The sequence below is a fragment of the Sus scrofa genome, unplaced genomic scaffold, assembly GCF_000003025.6.
Source record: "Sus scrofa isolate TJ Tabasco breed Duroc unplaced genomic scaffold, Sscrofa11.1 Contig238, whole genome shotgun sequence".
In the NCBI taxonomy this organism is placed as follows: domain Eukaryota; kingdom Metazoa; phylum Chordata; class Mammalia; order Artiodactyla; family Suidae; genus Sus; species Sus scrofa.
This window is the reverse complement of record NW_018085080.1, coordinates 1-20,735: the sequence shown is the minus strand read 5'-3', so window position 1 is coordinate 20,735 and position 20,735 is coordinate 1. Positions and strand designations below refer to the sequence as shown.

At 45.8% G+C, this 20,735-nt stretch overlaps 1 protein-coding gene across 1 annotated transcript in view; it reads right to left on the bottom strand.

The window, feature by feature from the left end:
- The window catches only part of LOC102166104 (protein furry homolog), a gene marked incomplete at its 5' end in the record, with an annotated part of 44,406 nt that extends 23,810 nt beyond the window's left edge, over window positions 1–20,596 (bottom strand). The window contains 9 exons of the mRNA XM_021081813.1: window positions 413–579; window positions 3,275–3,436; window positions 3,964–4,164; window positions 7,374–7,382; window positions 10,873–11,042; window positions 13,816–13,890; window positions 16,288–16,448; window positions 18,584–18,761; window positions 20,512–20,596. Of these exons, the coding sequence (XP_020937472.1) occupies window positions 413–579; window positions 3,275–3,436; window positions 3,964–4,164; window positions 7,374–7,382; window positions 10,873–11,042; window positions 13,816–13,890; window positions 16,288–16,448; window positions 18,584–18,761; window positions 20,512–20,596 (1,208 nt within the window). The remainder of the gene's footprint in view (window positions 1–412; window positions 580–3,274; window positions 3,437–3,963; window positions 4,165–7,373; window positions 7,383–10,872; window positions 11,043–13,815; window positions 13,891–16,287; window positions 16,449–18,583; window positions 18,762–20,511) is intronic.
- Between the last annotated feature and the right edge of the window lie 139 nt (window positions 20,597–20,735).

The window sequence follows — 20,735 nt, the reverse complement described above, 5'->3', positions numbered from 1 at the left end:
TGAGGCTGAAAGCCGCCCACATAAAAAAAGAGTAGGTATTTAGCTTATAAAGGGCCTCTTGTCCTGGTTTTTAAATTCAGAATGGAAAGAACTCCCTATTTCTAAGGCTTGCCAAGCTTGCTTATTTTCAGAGCTTATAAGACCGAGACCATGTCCCCAGGCCCCTCTTTGGCTTTTCGTGTTACTCTCTGACTTTAAGAGTTCCCACGGGTTCCCCATCAGGCCTTTTGGGTTCCACCTGAGGCCCTACCCTGGTGCTGGACAATTCCCACCTGCAGAGAGCCCTTCAAGTTATAAGGCAGCCTGGGCTCCTTTGTCAGGAAGTTCCAGCAGCGCAGACCTGACATCTGACTGGAGGAAGCGCAAACTCAGTGTGATGTGGCTCGGACACCCACACCAAGGGCCTCCTTACCTTGCGAGAGTAAACTGGTCCAGCGCACGACCGCCTTTTTCTTCTGCCTCGGTCATATCCAGGCTAAAGCTATCGCTGCATTCGAAAGTGGCCGGGAGTTCATTGATGGAGCTGGAAAGGTCGTCCTCATGCACCGTGGTGTCCTCCTCCTCCTGCACAGCGTCGGCCTGGAAGCACAGAAAGGGAAAAGAATCCCCCCAACATGAAAGGATTATAGGGAAGTCGGAACTCCTGAGAGTAAGAGCTGTTGGGGGCCTGGGTCTTCTAGCTACAGTGTCGTCAATTCATCTGCTTTTCAATCTTCTTTCCCAAGAGAGTTCCCAAAAAGGTTCTCAGTAGATGACCATTTGTGACCCACGCTTATGCAGCATAAATGCTAAACCTGGAAGAGACCACAGAGAGCCCTGGTCCAACTTCTACATTTTCTAGATGAGGAAAGGGATGCTCCATGTGGGAAAGGGGCATGCTCAACACCAGGTAGATAATCAGAGCCAGAGCCGGGACCAGAGTCGCCATCTCTGGATGCAGAACTATCTCCACTGAACCACCCCAGCCGCCTAAACAAGACGTCCAGACTTAACTGTCCAACATGTTATATATGATCTATGGGAACTGGAATTGAGAGTGGGCAGTGCTTGGCATAGTAGAGGCTCCAGAAGTATCTGCAGTGTGCAGGAGGGAGCCACAGTTACTCACGAAGCCTGCAACATGGACAGACCTTGCCACGCGGCTGAGCCTCTGAGATCCATATACACACATGCTTCACTGTGGGGACTATGCTTTGAAGATAACAGATAGGAGAGGCTTCTCTGCTGTTTCTATAAACTGTAGAATGAGCAGAGAGATGAGAGGGCTCTAGGGCAGGCGGAGCTGGGGTCACTGAGGGGCAGGAAAGAGACATAGCAAGCAAAGTGGAAAAAGAGGCTGGACTTGAACCTGGGCCAAGGGAAATCACTGGAGAACTGACTGTTCTTTAGGAGAGGAAGGAAGGCAACCAGATCACAGAGCAGAAGAGGAGAGGAGAACTCCCACGGATGTGCTTCAGTGAGTTATTTTCTTAAAACAAAACCATAGACATCTGTATGAACGAGAGCCTTATCGTGGGTTGGCATTTGGCTGCCCATTTGGTATTTTGAATCTTGGATTTTAATAGGGAAATGAGAAATGTTTACAGGTATGTTAGGGAAATAGGATCTCTCCTGTCTGTGAAGGAATTGCTCATAAATACAGCATTTCAGAGGCTTACCCATATCTGCTTCTTCCTGCTTTACAAACCTAGAGTGGCGCCAGCGAGACTGGTGACTGGGCTGGGTTATTACTGTATATAAACTTAATCTATTGGTGGTGGGCTGAGTGCTTATAAAGATACCTTTTATTTTTGCCTTCTAATATCACATATACATCAAACACTGCAGAAACCCAGCTCAAATGAAAAAGAGATAGCTTGTTAGAAATTAGAGTCAACCTTTTCTTGATAGAATTCACTGATTGAATAAATGATTTCTGTGAGTCCAGGAAAATAGGACTCCTTAGACGATGCTTTGTATGAGAAATCTATATAACTTAGCATTCAAGAGAGAAAATTTGACAAAATGACTATTCCAAGACCGAGAAATATCAACTGCTGATAACTTCACATTGAGTTTGTGATGTTTTTTTTCCATGAAATTTAAATTCTTGATATTAAGATTCTGGCATTTTCATCTCAGACAAGTTTCCTTTCTGCCCCCCCCCCCTTTTTTGGCTAAAAGAGGACTCTACTAATTCTAAGGATCCTGGTCACAGTCCTTTTGCTAAGAGGAATTCTTAGAAATAATTCGTTTTTGTTTCAAGGTTTTTAGGTGATTGCAGTTTGGTTGGTTGCCCTTGGTTTAAAGGATATAGATTTTGCTAGATCTCAGACATGCTACACTGTAGGCTGTACACTGTAAAAGAATACAGAATAGCCAGGAGTATATTTTTCTAGTAGAAGCCTTAGAGAGAATATACTTTAATAATCTTTTTCAATTTTTTAAAAACTTACACCACCATAACCAAACTCAGGAGAGAGAAAACTTTATCCTAAAAGCACTTGGTTATTTTGGTATTTCTAATATAGGAAAATAAAATTCTATGCTAGTGGGAATTTAGTAATTCTATACTAAATTCCATATATGTGGGGACATAAGAGAACGCAGCATGGGGGTTGACAGTTTAATGAGCAAGATCTTTTATGGAAACTTTCATAAAATAAATAAATTTGAAATGAAATAAACATTTTTAGATTTTTTTTTTTTTAAATAAAAGCTGACCTTTTATCCATTCCTTACACGTCTCCTCAGAGAGCCTGGTTAGGGCTGTTTTGAGCTTAATACTGGGACTGATGTTGAAAATTCTGAGAGTCCGCCAAAAGGCGAGAACAGAATCAATGTACAGATTGTATCACTGGTTCCTACATAGGAAAAAATTTTCCCCAATACATGCATCCACCCACACCTCACTTAGCATCTTGTTTTCTACAAGTCATGACAAAGAACAGCAGTTTCCCAGTCTCCGCGATCTCAGACATACACCCATTCATTTTGCCATTAATCAGCAGTGTCGGTGCTCTCTGGAAAATGCAAAATGTTTCCTTTCCAAAGGACCTCCTATCACATCTCTTGCAACCAACAAGAAGACGGTTGCTCAAGTCTGTCAGAGTAAAGTTAATTTTCAAAACCCAGGAGGAGGGACACAAGCTCAATTATTTTAAAATGGGAGAAAAAGATAAAGACAATCAATCTCTCCACTTAAAATCCACGAAGGAGGCTCGCAAAATTGGAGGTCCCCCCCCTTTCCTTTTTAAATGAAAACGGCAATGGATGAGTGCCCAAATCTCTTCACCTTTGAACCCTCAGAAATCTGCAGATTGTTCATCTCGGGCAGAGAAGCATCAAAGCTGGCCATTCTGGTGTTAAAGGAATGAGAGTCGGCAGGGGTCATGTCACAGGCTGCGGTGAGCGAGTCCACGGGATTCGTCTCCTCAGACGGGGAGAGATTCATGATCTGTTGAGAAAGCAAAGGAGATACAAGAGTGTGACACTCCGGTTCTTCCAAAGCTCCAACTATTCTTTACCTAAGAGGCCAAACCACTGTACAAGCTGGTTGTTGGTGGGACTCACGGTTTGACACACACACTTCACGGTCCTGAGCACTTACACACAGCCGCTGGCAATCCCTCGAAAACACGCAAACACCCCCATGTCTAGATAACCCCATCAGAAGGTCTCTCTTGTCTCCTGCAACTTCAGAGGTCTGAGAAATGTTTTGAAAAGAGGATTCCAGCCTCATCAAAAGTTTTTCTGGGGAGAATCTGGGCCTGAGCAGAGGTGCTGTCAGGCGGGGCTTAGGAAAACCCCAGGCTTTGTTTGCATTTGCAACCTGCAGAGAAAAGGCCCGTTGGCATCCGTGAGACACCACCTGACATTTCAGAGTTTCAGGGCCGGTTTCCTGAGCTGCCGCTGGAAATGGCACCCCCAGCACTGCCAGAGAGGGGTCTCCCGAGGCGGGGGGGGGGGGGAGTTCCTACTTACGAGGTCAGACTGCTCCAGGATCTGGCTGGCCGTGAGGTCCTCCTCTTCCGAGGACTCGTCGGAATCTTCCTGGTTCATTTTATTGAGGCTGGGAGAACTTCCTGAGAGCTGGCGCTCCTCCAGAAGCTGCATATCACACTTGTCCAGACTATCCAGAGACCGCCTGCGTACTCCCCAGTTGAAATTGTCCATGCTCTCGCCCTGAAATGACACCATCCGCTGCCTTTGGAGGCCACACGCTCCCTGCACGCACACCTTTGCACACTCAGTCCCTGCGCAGCAAGAAAGGTCTTCCCTACAAACGCTCAAGCCCTCACGGCCGGGGGGCCCCAAACATTTTGCTGACAGGATGGGAAAAGTACTAAAATGCATACTAGTTTCACCTAAGTGCCTATTAAACCAGAGGCAGACGCGATTCTCCGCTCTTCTTTGGCAGAGCAGGTGACATGTTGGTTTTTGGTTTTGGGGTTTTTTTTTACAAGGTGATTTTGGGATACTCTAGAAATGATCCGTGTTACGACAGAAATCTGTCAGAAAGGGACTGTTCCTATTAAAACCACTTCCAAAGAGGTGTTTTCCTCCCCAGACCCCGCCCCCACTGAGGACTGTTTTCGGAAGGTGACAAAGTAGGAGCTATGCTGGTGGCACATTCCGTACCCTCCGGCTATTAATTAGAAGCGCATTAGGTAAACAGTGCAGCCTGTTTCTGCCGCGGCGGTTTTCACAGAATCAAATGCAGAGTTAAAGGGCATCGGCCAGCAGCTGGGCACAGTCGGACAATCATGCACTATGCAGAGGCCAGAGCAGCAAGGCTTAAGGTTTGCTTTAGGCTCATCGTCAAATAATTGTCCCCACGGAGAAAAAGAGTTCCTTCCCTGGACCTGAATGGACTGACCCGGTACCGAGGATGATGGCTGAATTTCACGTGTGTTCTGGAAACTGGACTAAGTTATGGCAATGGCAGTGCTCGAGAAAGACGTTAGATATATCTCGGATTTTCTCTGCAAACCGTCAGATATTAAATACGCATGTGATGAGCGTGCCATTTCCTTTTCTAAAAATGAATCTGGGTTTTGTTTTTCTCACCGTGAAAAGTAAAGCAAACTGGTGATATGAATAAAGTCTAGTGCAGAATCCTATCCCTTTGAAACTCTGATGGTTCACTGAAATGGCTTTTTGATGAGATCTCAGTAAATAGCATAATAATATAATTTCAGTGAGAGATTAATTAATATTAATGAACATGAAATCTATGAATTTTCCTCATGTTTTAGGGGTCTATTTTTTTCTGGCTCCTTCTGAAACAAACTTTGTCATTCACACAGATCTCTCATATAATAGATGCTTAGCTTTTCCAAAGTCTGTTTTGGCTATTTATGGTGGAAGGCAACAGGTAAGAATCCTGAACAAATTCTGGATATGATATGGACATTATCATTATTTATCCCATTTATACTTATAATTGTTCTTTAGACCATTTGATTATAAGAGGAAGACTCAGAATATAGTTTCCATAATTTGTAGCTGTATCTCTACCTTTTACCTATAACTGCTGTGATAAATTACCACCAAATGATTTCTTTCCTGGTAGGAAAGGCTGATTGTTTTGCTGGTATTTTAAAATAGCAGTAAAAAAAAATTCTGGAAGAGGCAAGAGTTCTGAGAAGAAAAAAGAAATCACAGCATGTGAAGAAATAGAGTAAAGAAAAGGAGAACACGATATAGAGAAAAAAGAAGAATCTGAAAATTACTGGGAGAAACAAACAACTGTAACACATAGACTCACAAAACTGATGCTCTCGTACCACATCAATGGATGGGTTGGTGTAACTATCCCGGCAGTAATGCTGGAAGTCTCCCACACTGAACCTGGGCTGCATTGAGCTTGCAGAGAAACAGAGCTGTCTGGGGCCAGAGAATGGGGCCCTGGGCATCAACTGCTCTTGCTGTTGATGTGACTGCAGCTCAGGTAAGACCTGAGTCAATCAGGGAGCTGGGAGTCAGAGAAGCTCTTCTTGCAGGAATAGTATTTGGGTACCTTGCCAGAGGATGCCATAACTTCATCAAGGGCAAAGGTGTCGAAACTGCTTCCCTGGTGGTGGCTGAGGGGTTGAGGTGCAACAGTGCCGCAGCCTAGCCTACGTCAAGCCAAGGTCCGTGGTATTTAAAAGTCAACCAGGCCTTCTCGTGGCACAGGAATACCCCTGCTGAGGTAGCCACCCCTCTCCTCATACCCAATGTCAGATTTGCATTTTATGTTATATACAAGGTCAAAAACCAAAGCAGTGTTTCACTAAGTCAGATTTTCTCTGTGTGAGAAAATTTCAAAGACAGCTAACTACTCCTGATGGACAGTTTGCATATGTCAGCTACCAAGCTTAAAGAACCACCCAGGATTTCTACTGAGATGAGAAAGTATTCATAACTGAATATTCTAGAACTGTTGGAAATAACATTTTTGAAATAATTTTTTCTTCATATTGGAACTTCCCAAAATAATTGTTAAAGGAACATGGATGGACTGTGGTCATAATATGTTCCCCCAATGTATCTACTCAGAGTAAGTTCATACGACACTGATACAGGGTGATCCAAGTTCAGTGTGAGCAGGATAAGCCCAGCTTATGCCTGGTGTCTGGGTGTCATTATTACCAGACCCTCTTTTATTGCATAAGGGTCCTCATTTGGGTGAGACTTTACTCACCACACAAAGACAGCGCCTAATTCCTAGAAAATAAAAGGAACTGAATGTGGTACATTGCTAGCTGCAGCTTGTCGATTTTTACTTTTTTTTTTTTTTCTTTTTAGGGCTGCGCCCTCAGCATATGGAAGTTCCCAGGCTAGGGGTCGAATCAGAGCTGCAGCCGCCGGCTTACACCACAGCCACAGCAACACCAGATCCAAGCCTCGTCTGTGACCTACACCCCAGCTCAAGGCAATACCAGATCCTTAACCCGCTGAGCAAGGCTGGGGATTGAACCTGTATCCTCATGGACACTAGTCAGGCTTTTTATCATGGAGCCACAATGGGAACTCCTTGATTTCACTTTCAATAAAAGAATTTAACAACAAAATCAATCCAGCTTTGCAGTCACCAAATCAGAAATTACAAGATTTCCAGGGATCATGTCTAAAAACTCACTTTCTCTCAAGAAATATAATCATGCAACTTCCAGAACTAGACATATAAAGATTTTTAAATTATCTTGTATATATATTTTAGAAAATATTTTCCTTCTAGCACAACCAAAAAAAAAAAAATACTTCTTTTATCACACACTCCTCAGTGTAAATATGCAAATAGGCATACATACTCTAGAAAGGAGGAAAGAAGCAATTATTTTGTTATAAATCTGCAATGACGCAAAACATCTACTAGCGTATCTGAAGTAAAAATAGCATCATCTTACCTGAAGTTCCTGGGTAGCAGATTGAATGGATAGAAAAACAAATAAGAGGTCTATTTAAAATTATTATACGACAGATACTCAAGTGCATTTGTCTTAGTTTTAACAACAGCAACTCACAGTGCGAACAATACATAGTCTATTTAGTAGATGCAAGTTTAAAAAAGGCAAAGATACATAAACCCCAAAGAGAAAAATCAGTCTTGAACACCAGAAACTCTGAACCTCTTAGTAATGGGTGAGGTAGCTGGGTGACAAATCAGAAATATAACTTCTATAAAGAGCTTTCCACCTCAGTGCCACCTCTGTCTCCTCCACACTTTTTTTTTTTTTTTTTTTGGAATGCCTAAATTTTTCTTTGTGAGAAAATCGTGAAAGGCCATGCAAAGACTCATGAGGGTCATCAGCTGGGAAAAAAGGTGGCATCACCGGATCCTGCCACAAACCTGCAAGTGTCTGTCATCAGGATCTGTCTCACTGCTGATGTGCAATTAATAGCAAAGACACAGCAGCTCCGGACGATTCCGAGATGTCCACAGGCAAACCGGTAAAGGTCTGAGTCAATTAATTCTGACACTATTTAATGAAAAGGAACAGACATGACAAAACCTTGTCTTTCTCCCTTCCTTCCTGTGTTTTGATCTACGAGCCAAATATGCTTTCCTTTATCAGATGAGGATATAGTGAAATTATTCACCAATGTCGGTACAAAGGAACAGACATTCAGAATGCCTACTATGTGCCTGAAACTATGCTAAAAGCTTTACATAAGTCATCTTTCCTTTCCTTCTTTGCTTCTTCCCTTTTTTTTTTGGCCTCACCCATGGCACGTGGAAGTTACTGGGCCAGGGACTGAACCTGAGCCACAGGAGCGACCTGGGCCACTGTGGTGACACTGCCGGATCCTTAACCAGGTGTGACACAAAGGAAGTCCATAGGTCATCTTCCCTGATCCTCAGGTCAATTCTACAGGCGGGTGGGGGGTGCTACTGAATGACCCCCACACTGTAGATGAGGAAGCCAAGAGAAGCTGCATCCGTGCTTAGGCTGGGCCAGTGGCAGATTCGAAAGTCAGAGTTGGACCTGCCTGACTCCAAAACACCAGCATTTTCACTCTACTGCCCTATAAGCACACCAGAATTCCTTATTATATATAACCTTACTGAGAAGTCACAAAACACTTCTCAAATGGACTTTTTTATGTGGATAAAATATATACTTTCACACTCCTGAGTTTCTTATAAATCTTAATCATACAAGATAAAATAATCACTATGTTTTTTTTCTTCTTTTCTTTTTTGGCTGCCTTGCAGCATATGGAGTTCCCAGGCCAGGGATCAGATCTGAGCCATGGTTGCGACAGATGCTGCAGCTGTGGCAATGATGGATCTTTTTTTTTTTTTTCCTTGTCTTTTTTAGGGCCATACCCATGGCATATAGAGGTTCCCAGGCTAGGGGCTGAATTGGAGCTGTAGCCGCTGGCCTACGCCAGAGTCACAGCAACACAAGATCAGAGCTGTGTCTGCGGCCTACACCACAGCTCATGGCAGTGCCGGATCTTTAACCCACTGAGCGAGGCCAGGGATGGAACCTGCAACCTCATGGTTCCTAGTTGGATTCGTTCACCACTGAGCCATGATGGGAACTCCAGTACTGGATCCTTTAACCCACTGTGCTGGGCCGGGGACCGAACCTGCCTCCTGGTGCTCCAGAGATGCCACCGATCCCCTTGTACCACAGCAGGAACTCCAATAACTATGATTTTTTAGTTCTTGTTGGCTGGGACAATAGGGAGAATGCTAGAAGGAAGGCAAAGTGACTCATCATTTTATCATCCCTGGAAAACATGAGTATAATATTTATTTTCCAGTGATGGGCATCTAAGGTTTTCCTTACTTTATTTTGATAGAAATTAAATTTGTTAGCTGTTCTGAAATTGTGTCTGATTCCTCTACATGATTCTTGCTAGGGCCCCTCTCATCATCCATTTTTCTTTGGCTGAGACCAAAACATGATGCCTCTCTTGTTTCATCGATTTTCCTCTCCCTAGTTTAACTTCAGAGGGGAGTAGGTCCCCAAGGCTGCAGTCTAGTCGAAGAGCAAAGATTAGGTCAAGGGCTCAAAACAGGAAGCTAATCTTCTGACAGTCCACCTACCTATGGCTCATTGCAAAAGTATTCAAAACAGGGGTATTTTGCATTAGACATTTTTAGACAATTCTCACATTTATTGGCCGACTCCTTCATCACTAATTATGGTTAACAGAAACTCTGCAGTCCTTTTTACTGGTTTGAAAACAATTCAAGGTGAAAAGCTGACACATTTTAAAGATGCCTTGCGGTCAGTGTCTTTATACTCTTTTAAGAACTGGGTCTGATAAACTGGTTTTCCAGGGAAGGGACTGGTAAAGAAAAGAGCCTCCATTCCGAAGACAGGACTTTCCCTGGTGGTCAGAGACGGCCAGGGCAGTCGGTCTAAGTGGATGGCTCACCTGGACACAAGTGAACAGGTCAGCAATCACATCCTTTTAGGGAAGGTAAGCGGCTCCCTGAAGCATCATTTCCCGTGAGGTTATAGTTAAGTTCGGAGGTGCCTACCAGCCACTGGATGTGATCGGCTTTGCATTTGGGCCTCCGTGTTAACTGAATGACTAGCAGAAAGCCCTTTCTTTGTCTAGAAAGTAGAGGGTGCTTAGTTAAATTGAGCTCAGGTACGTGGGGCAGTACCACGTGCCAGGCTGGGTACCCGGCGTTTTTTCACCAGACGCCAGTCTCACTTCAGGGAGCTCAGTGTCCATCCCAGGAGGCAGAAGACTGCCTCTCAGCTGGCACCTGCCCCCCAAGCTCCTGAAATGATGCTCCTCCTTCCGATCTCACTTTTCAAAAACATGACTCATAACTGAAAGCCTCTTATTACCACGATGATCATTCAAATACATGGATCTGCATTTGCCTGTTGAGACGTGAATTCAGCTGCTCCAGGTGTTGGGAATGGTAGCTCCCAACCAGAAGCAGAGCCAAGGGCTCCTGGATGTTCAGTCAGGTTCCAGGGATTGCATCCATCAGCACAAAGATGCTGTGGCCCTCCGGCTCTGGTCACCTGCTGAGCAGGCAAGCCTTGAAGTTATCACATCAGGGCAATTTCACTTGAAAACTGAAATGCTTACTATGTCTCACCCAGGCCCTGGTGAACAGGCTCAGACCTTGAAATTTTTTTTTTTTCTTTCAAGTTCACCTTTGGACACAACACACACAGAGTCTCTGTGTGATCCTTCAAAGTCAGACCTTTGCCATGTAGGAAGAGCTTGGCAGCTCTGGCCCTGGGCTCAGACGGGAAGGGTGTGGTGACTTTGGCTCAAGTTGAGCTGCCCTCCCTTTGAATAAGTTGATTCAGAATAAAGTGGGCAGCTTTCCAATGAAAGAACGTGTTACGGAGCAGGTAAACCAGTTTTGTAAGTAAGGAAAAGGCCAGGTGGACGGTTCTGCCCGCGCCCCTGCCCTACCTCTCCGTCCTCCAGCTCCACGTCTAGGAAGTCGAAGTCTCGGAAGACCCGGAACTGCTGCTCGCTGTTGGTGTCATCCATGTTCTCCTGCTCCGGGCACCGTCCTCCGACGACACCAGGCTCGTCTGGTGCTCCAGCAGGTCCAGGTCCCCGCACGACGAGAAAATCACCTGCGGGGCGAGAGCCCTGGCCTGAGACGCCGCGCGCCCTGCGGTCGTGTGTGCGCTTCCAAAACCATCACTGGCGCCTCACGGCACTGTTTCCAGCACACACCTAATTCCTCAAGCGGGTATTTTTAGAATGAATGTTCTTCTATTATTTATGTTGGACAGGTGCCTCCAGATTACACTCATCGCAAAGACGCAAGTTCAGGCACTGGGAAAATGTGCAAGTCAAATCGCTGCTTCCTAATGAAGACTGGATCCTACCTTTGTGTGTGTGTGTGTGTGTGTGTGTGTGTGAGAGTGAGAGAGAGAGAGAGAGAGACAGACAGACAGACAGACAGACACAGACAACAGAGGGTGTGTTCACAGACGACAGCAGTCCAGCAAATTTTCCACTGTTGCCGAACTGGGGTTCGAAAGTACACACATTCACACACAGACACACACACCACATACATCTCACCATGTCATAGTCTAAGAACTACTGATGCCAAGCTATGTTATTGAAAAATGAATGTGCAGGAGCCAAGGATTGAGCCCTTCTAGAAATAAACGAGGAACTGCTAGGGCAAATGAAATAGAAGTTGAAAACGCACAGCCCTTGTTCATGTGACCGACAGGAGAGAGCTGAGCGGCAGTGCACATAATTCCTGCTTCAATTCCTGTCCTCTTGATAGAAACAAAAGTTTTTTCCTATTGAAATTTTGGTATGTTTAGCTTTTACAATTAACTTCTAGGTATAAGTTCTTGTCACTTGGGCTATTTTCACAGAACTCCGTAGAAATAAGAGTGCAAAAGAACGTGAAGGTTTTGCCAGTCAACCTCGCCTGATGGAGAGGTTCAATAACATGAAGAGTATTCTTTGTTTAACCACGGCAACGTCTTGGTCCTTCTTGAAAATAAGCAAGTCACTGGTAAGAATTTAAACATAACAAATGTCTCTCAAAAGTAAAAGGAGTGAATGGATTTTACATATCCTTTCCCCCTCTCGGTTTAAGAATAGACATAGCACTATGTCCCCATAAACAGTCCAAGACTCGCGGGCGGTACAGAGACTGCAAATGGGTACATGAGGGAAGCAGCACGGAGGAGCAGCCAATGGTCCTGGAGAGATGAGAGACCAGAATTCAGATTTCCTCAGCTGAGGGCTCCCCGTCCCAGTTAGTGCTGCTTCTCTTATTTGTAATACAGTCTGGGTAAACCTTTCTAGCTAGAAAGGCCTCAGCACAGAAGCAGGCAGTGTGGATCTAAAGGAGAAAGTGTGCCCACCGCAGCTGTAAGAAGGGCCCTGGCTGGTTGTGCTGCGCTGCAGAGGCAAAGGGCTTTTGATCCTTTTCCGTGAGGGCTGGGCAGCTCCATCTGCCTCTGCCTCTGTCTCCTTGTCCCTCTGCCCTCAAGGAGGTCACAGGGGCAGCAGCAAACCCACTGATCAATAACGCTCAGAAGGTGACATCAGTGGAGGCCACACTGCTGGCTGGGGCACATTCCCAGGCGATAAGAAAATAGCAATTTGCACTTTAGCGTGTATCTATGAGTCTCTTCTACTTCGCCTGCTTGTGAGCTGCCTTAGTACATACATTCTGCAATTTTCAAAGTAGCTCTACAGAGAAATTGTGTGCTAGTCCTCACTTGGCTGGCGAAGTTATTTATTTTGCTAGTTTCTTTTTTGGTTATGAATAACGATGCTGTGATACAGATGAAATAAAAATACCTGGTGAAGTTTTTACTGCTGAGATTTTTTTTAAATTGCTTTTGCTACAATATACTCACCCACACAATTTGGATTTTCTAAATTTTATAAAAGCTTCAGAAGCGAGCTGCTAATACTTCACTTATTCATTTATTCCAAAGTCCAATGGCATTTTTTTTTTCAACTGCAACCCCAGTGGAAGTTTATAGCCCAAAAAACCATGATAGTGTATCATTATTTTCACCTTTATCATACATGAGAGTAAAACATTGATATCGGAGCAAGAGATGTGTGTACAGAGAGTACAATTATACCCCAAGCAGCGTGTATCATATGTGGTGATGCAGGAGATAGTGATATATACATATTTTAAGGAAGTCTGGGCATACTTTAAAAAAAAAACCAAGGTAGCAAAAAATGAAAACAACTGAGTTTTTAATTTTTAAAAATTAAAAAGAAATTTTAGCTACACCCACATCATGTGGAAGTTCTTGGGCTGGGAATGAACCCAAGCCACAGCAGCAATATGAGCCACTGCAGTGACAATTCTGGATGCTCGGCCTGCTGTGCTACAAGGCAACTCCAATGACCGAGTTTTGCTTTACAGACAAACCAGAGCAAATAGCCAATGACATCTTTTACTTCCTGAACAAAGTGAGATTAAAAATCAGTGTGGGAGTTCCCGCTGTGGCTCAGTGGAAATGAACCCGACTAGCATCCATGAAGATGCGGCTTTGATCTCTGGCCCCACTCAGTGGGTTAAGGATCTGGCGTTGCTGTGAGTTGTGGTGTAGGTCACAGATGCGGGTCAGATCTGGTGTTGCTGTGGCTGTGGCATAGACCAGCGGCTATAGCTCCGATTTGACTCCTAGACAGGGAACTTCCACATGCCACAGGCATGACCTTAAAAAAAAAAGAAAAGAAAAAAATCAGTGTGGAGAGAAATAATCTAGAGATTGAACTGGATGGTGGATACCATACTCATACTTCCTAGTTGGCTCCTCTAAACTATATGACCCGAGGCAAAAACATACCAAAGACAAACAGGATAATGCAGCCAAAATAAGCGTGATTCATGAAAGAACTTACGGATGGATTTTTGCTTAGTCCTACTTCTTGGCCACACAGAGAAAGGACATGAACCAACTTCTCTTTCGTCCTCTTCTGGAAAAGAAACACACAGGTAGGTTTTCATCATGGGGTCCTGTGATCCAATCTGTTCTAACACTCCAGCCACTGGCCACCCAGGCCTAACCCACCTGAAATGGGGCCAGTGAGAATGGAGATGGAAAATACACAGAGAAGGTATGAAAAAAGAAGGTAAAATATCTCATCAATAATTATGAAGTATTGATTGGGTTGAAAAACAATATTTTAGGTATATTACATTAACCGAAATATGTTATTGACATGACTCTTGCCCATTTTGTTTTATTTTTTTCAAAAGGTGACTATTAGAAAAATTACACAGAAATATATATTTATTTATTGATTTGGTCTTTTTAGGGCCACACCTGTTGCATATGGAGGTTCCCAGTCTAGAGGTGGAATCAGAGCTGCAGCCGCCAGCCTACACCATAGCCACAGCAATGCCAGATCCCTAACCCACTGAGAGAGGTCAGGGTTTGAATACACATCCTTACGGAGACTACAATGGGTTCTTAACCCACTGAGCCACAGTGGAAACTCCTAGAAACTTTAAAATGAGGCTCAGGTTATGTTTCTCCTGGACAAGGGCTGACCTAAGTTTTCCCAAGGGAGGGGATGTGAGAATCAAGCCTTCATCTCTTAGGCAGACACTCATCACTCCCCTGGGCCAGCTCTTCCCGTGGGCAACAGCTTGCAGCATTAGTAAGGCTTTCTGTTACACCTAAATAAAATCTACTATGTCACAACACAAATCTATTTGCCTCAAGAGGGAGGCTAACTTATTTTCTGCAGAATTAAAAATGTCAACTCTTTGTAGGCTACAGTCAAGCTTTCTCAGTGTGGTCTTCCTAGAGTCAAACAGATTCGATTCCTTTTGTTTTTCTTCGGAAACTCGACTTTCCAGTCCCTGAAGCCCGGGGATTCTTCTACGAACCACCCCATTTTCTAATGACATGGATACATCAGGTCCCAGTATGATGGGTGAATTGAGGGTGAGAAGGATGAGTAACCAGACCTAAAGGACGTTACTGTGCTTCAGAGCTGCTTTTAGAGCAAGCGTCCTAATCTCTTGAAAATGATATTTTCCCTTTTAATCTGATTTAAGTCACCATGGAGACCACAGGGAGGCCATTATCAAGCACAGATTTTCCCTCCTCATGGAACTCGCGTCCCTGCACCCTTCTTTTTAAATTGCAGACGGGACACTCAGGATAGTGTCATTTCAAGGTCAAGGACAGGAGGGCCTTGATGTTGAAAGATGGCAGGAGATTCACTAACCTATGTCCTTATGTTTTAGAGGGCATTTACAATTTGGGGAAGGAATCGATAGGACGGAACAGGGAATGGGCTGTACGTTTTTCTTCTTTTTTCAAAGCCCCAGCAAAGCAGGGCAGCTTCTCTATTCAGCGGCAGCAGGAGGAGCATGAGGCTGTGTCCTGCGGGGCACACACGGGACGGGTTGATCTCTGCAGGGCACTCACTTCTGTCTTCGGGGAACGCGGTCCCTCTTTTTATCTTGGGAGCAGCTCTTCTCCCACCAAATGGGCTTTGCCTCCCCTCACACATACTGCAAGACTCCTTCGATGGGCACGGCTGTGGACGTGGGGAGCGAGGGCCCTGTCCTGACATCCCCGGAGCCCAAGACCATGTAAAGGTGGAGCTGCCAGAGGTCGCCGGTGCCACTGAGTCTGCATGACAGTGACGTCAGCAGAGAGGAAGGCAGGGCCAAGACTTGGGAAGCAAAGGTGGGAACAGGGAGGAGAGGGAGGGGCCAGGGATTCTGTGCCCTGGCAGCGGCTCTGCCGAAAGCCACCCTGCAGGAGTTAGTTGATGCATTCCTTTTCCACGCAGGCTAGTTTTACACGGGCGTCTGGCACAAGCCACCAAAAGAGCCGTGAATAATGCAGGGGTTTTACCTGGCAGGACGTCCAGTGATATCATCACTGTGATACGGTCACCCACAGAGTGACTAGGGATAACAGGCCACCGAGACACCTTGGTGCCAGCAATGCTCCCCAGGGCTCAGCGTGCAGGACCCAAGACCGGAGGCTGGCTCGCAGGACAGCAGCCAGAGTGGTCACCAGGCGGGCGGCCCTGGTGTCCAAGACTGGTTGGGAGAGCGAAGGGTGTATTTGCAGAAAGAGGGCCCATCTGGGTGGGCGGCAGAGAGGGTTCAAGCGTGTGAAAGACACCAGATTTCACTGCTCAGGCCTCACGAGAGGGAGGACCGCTGAGTCGAAGCAACAAGGCAGCAGATCTCAACCCAATGTCACGAACTGTTCAAAGAGCAAAGCCACCACCTCGTCGCTGAAGGGCTCACGTCTAAAGCGGAAGGTCGGAGTCTCCTCTCACACGGCCAGGGGGTCAACAGGTCTCCAAGCGGCCTTCCGACCCTGGAACTCGGGACGGTACCTGAGAATACTGCGGCCTTTTCCAGCTCACAGGAACGAGACGTTGGAGTTGGAGCCCGACGAGGTGGAGGACGTGCTCCGGGTGACGGCCATGGCCCTGGGCTTCCCGTCGCGGCCAGCGGAGCTCTGCAGTTCATCGTATCGCCTTCCGATGATGGGCGTCTGCAGAGCAGGAACACAAAGCACACGTTTCTCCGACGTGTTCCCACCTCCGGGGCACACAGATCGCGCGACCCCAGCAGCCGCCAAGAGCCGCTTATGTGAGGACCACTTAGATCAGAGGCGTTCAGTGGTACAAGGAGGCTCATCTTTCTGATGTTCGCCTGCGCAGTCTCAACCATGGTGCGTCTCCAACGGTTTCCCACCCTCTTTAGCAGCTGAAAATAAATCCAATTGCTTGCTCCTAAACACACTTCAGAAATGACTAAAAATTAGAGGGAAACATGCAGGAAAGCCCATTGGCAATTTTTACATGTTTAGCTTGAGAGAATTTCTTTTTTCTTTTCTTTCTTTCTTTTTCTTTTTGCTTTTGAGGGCTGCACCCGAGGCATATGGAAGTTCCCAGCTAAGGGTCAAATCCAAGCTACAGCTGGTGGCCTACGCCACAGCCACAGCCATGTGGGACCCGAGCTGCCTCTGTGACTGACACCGCCACTCACAGCAATGCCGGATCCTTAACCCACTGAGCAAGGCTAGAGATCGAACTCGGGCCCTCATGGATACTAGTTGGGTTTGTTTCCGTTGAGCCACAACGGGAACTCCTGAAAGAATTTCTTATAAGAAGACCAAAATTTCTTCCCTTTGTCCCAATCTGTAATGGCCCATCTTGACACACTTCCAATGACTTAGAAATTTTTTTAAACTATTTATATCTTTGCAGTTATTTAACTGAATGCGGTCAGGGCCAGGTTTTCGGGCAACATTTCAGAAATTTCACTTCCTGAGAATCTAGAGTGTGGTGGCCTGGGGAGAGGGGGGACAGTGGTGCAGGGCCTCCTAAATTTGAGCCCCAGCGGGGTGTCCACAGAGACCCATTCCTAGGCCTCCATTCAGAGATGGCAGACACTGGCTTAATTCTCCCCCTGTCCCCCTGTCCTCAAGGCCATTTTCTGAAGCAGCTGATCTCTCGGGCGTGCAGTGATTGCAAAGGTTTCTGTACTTTTGGAAGAGAATAAACTTAAGTCAAAGAGTAAGCTTCCCCTGCTCACCCTGCAATATAAAAAAAAGGTACAAATTGAAAAACATTGATTCACTATCTCTATATCATATAGATGCTAATATCCCAATGGCAACAAAACAGCTCACCTGAGTATTGAAATGATGAAAGGTCAATGAGACACTGTGGCCAGGGGGTTGGGGGGGGACCCAATCTGGCTACTACTAATGAATGCAAGCAGATCTAGTTTATTCCTTTCGCGAACTAATTCTTTCAGCGGTACTGTGGAAGTTGTGGAATATTTATGAAGCACCTATCACGCACCAGACACTGTACAGATCCTGCTGCAAATGGAGAGACTGTACTTTCTGCTTTGGGGGGATTATGGTCCTGGGGTAGGAGAGATAGGAAAGCAAGTGTATTTTTACATCTTAGATGAATATAGTTAAATACGAGCCTCCCAAAGTTCGTTCATGGACCAGCAGATAATCTGACTCTTTTCTGTCCTCTTTTCTTCTTCCAGGCTACTTAGTTTCATGAGGTTCTTCCCCCACACTCCCCACCCCTCTTCTTCAATACAGAATTTTGGACTTTTACCTATTTTCAAAAGACCATGTGTCTTGCGAGAGCAACCATAAAGGCCAGTTCCTGTATTCCTGGAAATCTCAGCCCCATTTGCTGGTTTGACTGCAAGTCGGGGAACCCAGCGGTTGCGGGATAATAAGTTAGCCACATGGACAGCTGTTCAGATAAAAGAATGAGGAAGGTCATGGGTTTTAAATACTTCACATCATTCCATTTTAAACTTATCTTTTTTGGAAGATTCTATTTTTTTTTGGCCCTCTCACGATGCAGTCGCACCTGTGCCACAGCTGCGGCAACACCGGATCCGGAATCTTCTGGGCACGTGGGGACTTCCGGGAATCATTTTTATATGACAGAGGTAGCTTCTATTTTTAAAAGCTGCCAAATTAGAGCCCCAGGACTATGACACTCAACGTGTTCTTAAAAAAGTGACCTAACCTAGGCCTTGACAGCTCTCCTTTGACATAACCGTAAAGTAAGCCTCTCCCTCTTCAGGCAACTATTTTGACCCCTGCACCGTTATTCATGCGAAAGCTTACAGAAATGGTTAACATACCTTGAAATATCAAAGTGAAAGTCCAGAGTTTTCCCAGGTAATTCCTTGGAAGCACTCGTCCACACTCGGTGTATTTCCATCTTTGAAAGGTCACTGTGTTGGTAGGAAGGCAAAACCAGGCTGGCAGATCGAGACACCACCAGCTTCAGGATATTCAGAGCTCCCTCCAGTGAACACTCTGATGGTTAAAAATAATCTCATTTGAAAAGATCAATGGGCCACGAGCTACCCAAACTTCTTACGACCAGTCACGAACCCATGATTCAAGCAGTGCAGTACGTTCCACGATAAGTAACATGGCCAACGACATAGAAAGATGATTTATATATAAACAAGTTACATTTGGGAAACAAGCAAATAAAAAAGGCCGGTTTTGTCCATATTCAAATAAGTAGACATTTAAAAGTAACAAGGTACCTTTCTGCTCATGAGGTATCTATCTCCTCGACTTGAAAAACAAAACAAAACAAAGAACCAACGACCCCCGACAACCCGACTGCATTTTCCGCTACTGACCTCTGGCTCCTTCCCCAGGTTCCCCCACCTTCACTTCCGGGCTTCCTCCCGCCTTCTTCTCTGGCTCTTCCCTGCTCCATTGGCCTCCTGGATGCCTGGCCTCCTCTCTTGCTCCTTAGCTGGCTCCCGTCCTGACCCAGGCCACTCTAAACTCCCCTCTTTCCCTCCCTCTTGATACATGTTCCCCCCTCTCCTTTCTGCCGGCACTGGCTCAGCTGAATCCTCTCTGCCCCTCTGCCTGGACAATTTCAATGGCCTCTTAACTGGGTTTCCCTGCTTGCAGCCTCTCCTTGGGTCCATCAGACCCACTCCAGTCACAGTGATCTTTCTAGAACTCCTCAGCTCAAGCCACTTCCTGCCTGAAACTCCCTTCAAGGGCTCCCCCTGGTGGACAGTGGAGGCCATGCTCTTTAAGGCCAGGCCTGGGGGGGGGGTGGGGGGTGGGGGTTATTCCCCCCACCGACCCGCTCTACTCTGCAGTTCCCCAAACCAGGGCCAAGGCCTCTTAGCCTCTGTGCCTTTCCTCATGCTATTCCCTCATCCTGGAATGCGCCTTCCTCTCCTTGCTTTATCAAAACTCCTTCTCCTCCTGTTGAACTCTCACTTTTTTTACCATCTTTGTATCCCCCCAGGCCGACTCAGGGCACCTCTCCCACAAAAAACACTGAACATAAATAAACCTAGCTGATAAAAGTTACTTTTTAACTAGGCTTGGAGATAAAAGTGCATGAAAATAAAACACATTTCCTCCATTGTTAAATCTGCCCAGGAAGGTTATGGTTTGAATATGAAATTAGGCCACCAAGAGAAGGTACTGAGTATGCGGGATGGCCCACAGCTAGATGGGTGACCTAGAAACAATGACTATTTTTTTAAACTGGGGCACATGATTCGGAGAGAATGTGAACTGACCCTCTGTCTTTGTGAAGTGTAAAGTGAGAAAAGTGTTAAGGCCTAGCATGGGTACAACAATTACTGGAGCAAACGCCATGGGAAAAAAAAAAAAAAAAAGCCCTGAAAAATCAATTTTTAGCAATTAAAGGCATTTCTGCAAGTAATGTGACTGGTGAAGTGGCGGATGGAAAAAAAAGTTTCCAAATTTTTGGTGCTTAAAAAACGCGGAAAAAAGAAAAATTAACCATACAAAAATGTATGGCTTAATAAACACAAGCTAATCGAATGCCTTCTTTAAATAGGAGTCTATACAGAAGCAAGACCCTCCCCTCCCAGCCAGGAGTGTGCTTTCAACATCTGGCCCAGAAGTCCAGGAGGCAGAGACGTGTACCGGGCCTGGTCCTGTCTCGGAAGGCCCAGGGATGTACCAGGCCAGGTCCTGTCTCCCTCCCCGGTAGCCCCCTCAGGGTGTGGTCAGCCACCAGCCTGGCTGCTCTCACTGTGCTGCATCTACTCACGAACGGACACACGGCCTGGCACCCGCAGAGCCCCGTGGCCAAGCACGAGCTCCACACAAAGGCTCGGTCTTTCTGGAACGACCCGCTGGAAACATCCTGGTTCAGAGACTCACTTGCACATATTTTTCAATGGTCTTCAGAACTCCACGTTGAACTGCTTGACAGGAACGCCGGAAAGGTCCACGTAGCTGAGCAGACTGTAGATGACCTGCAGGAGGGGCTGC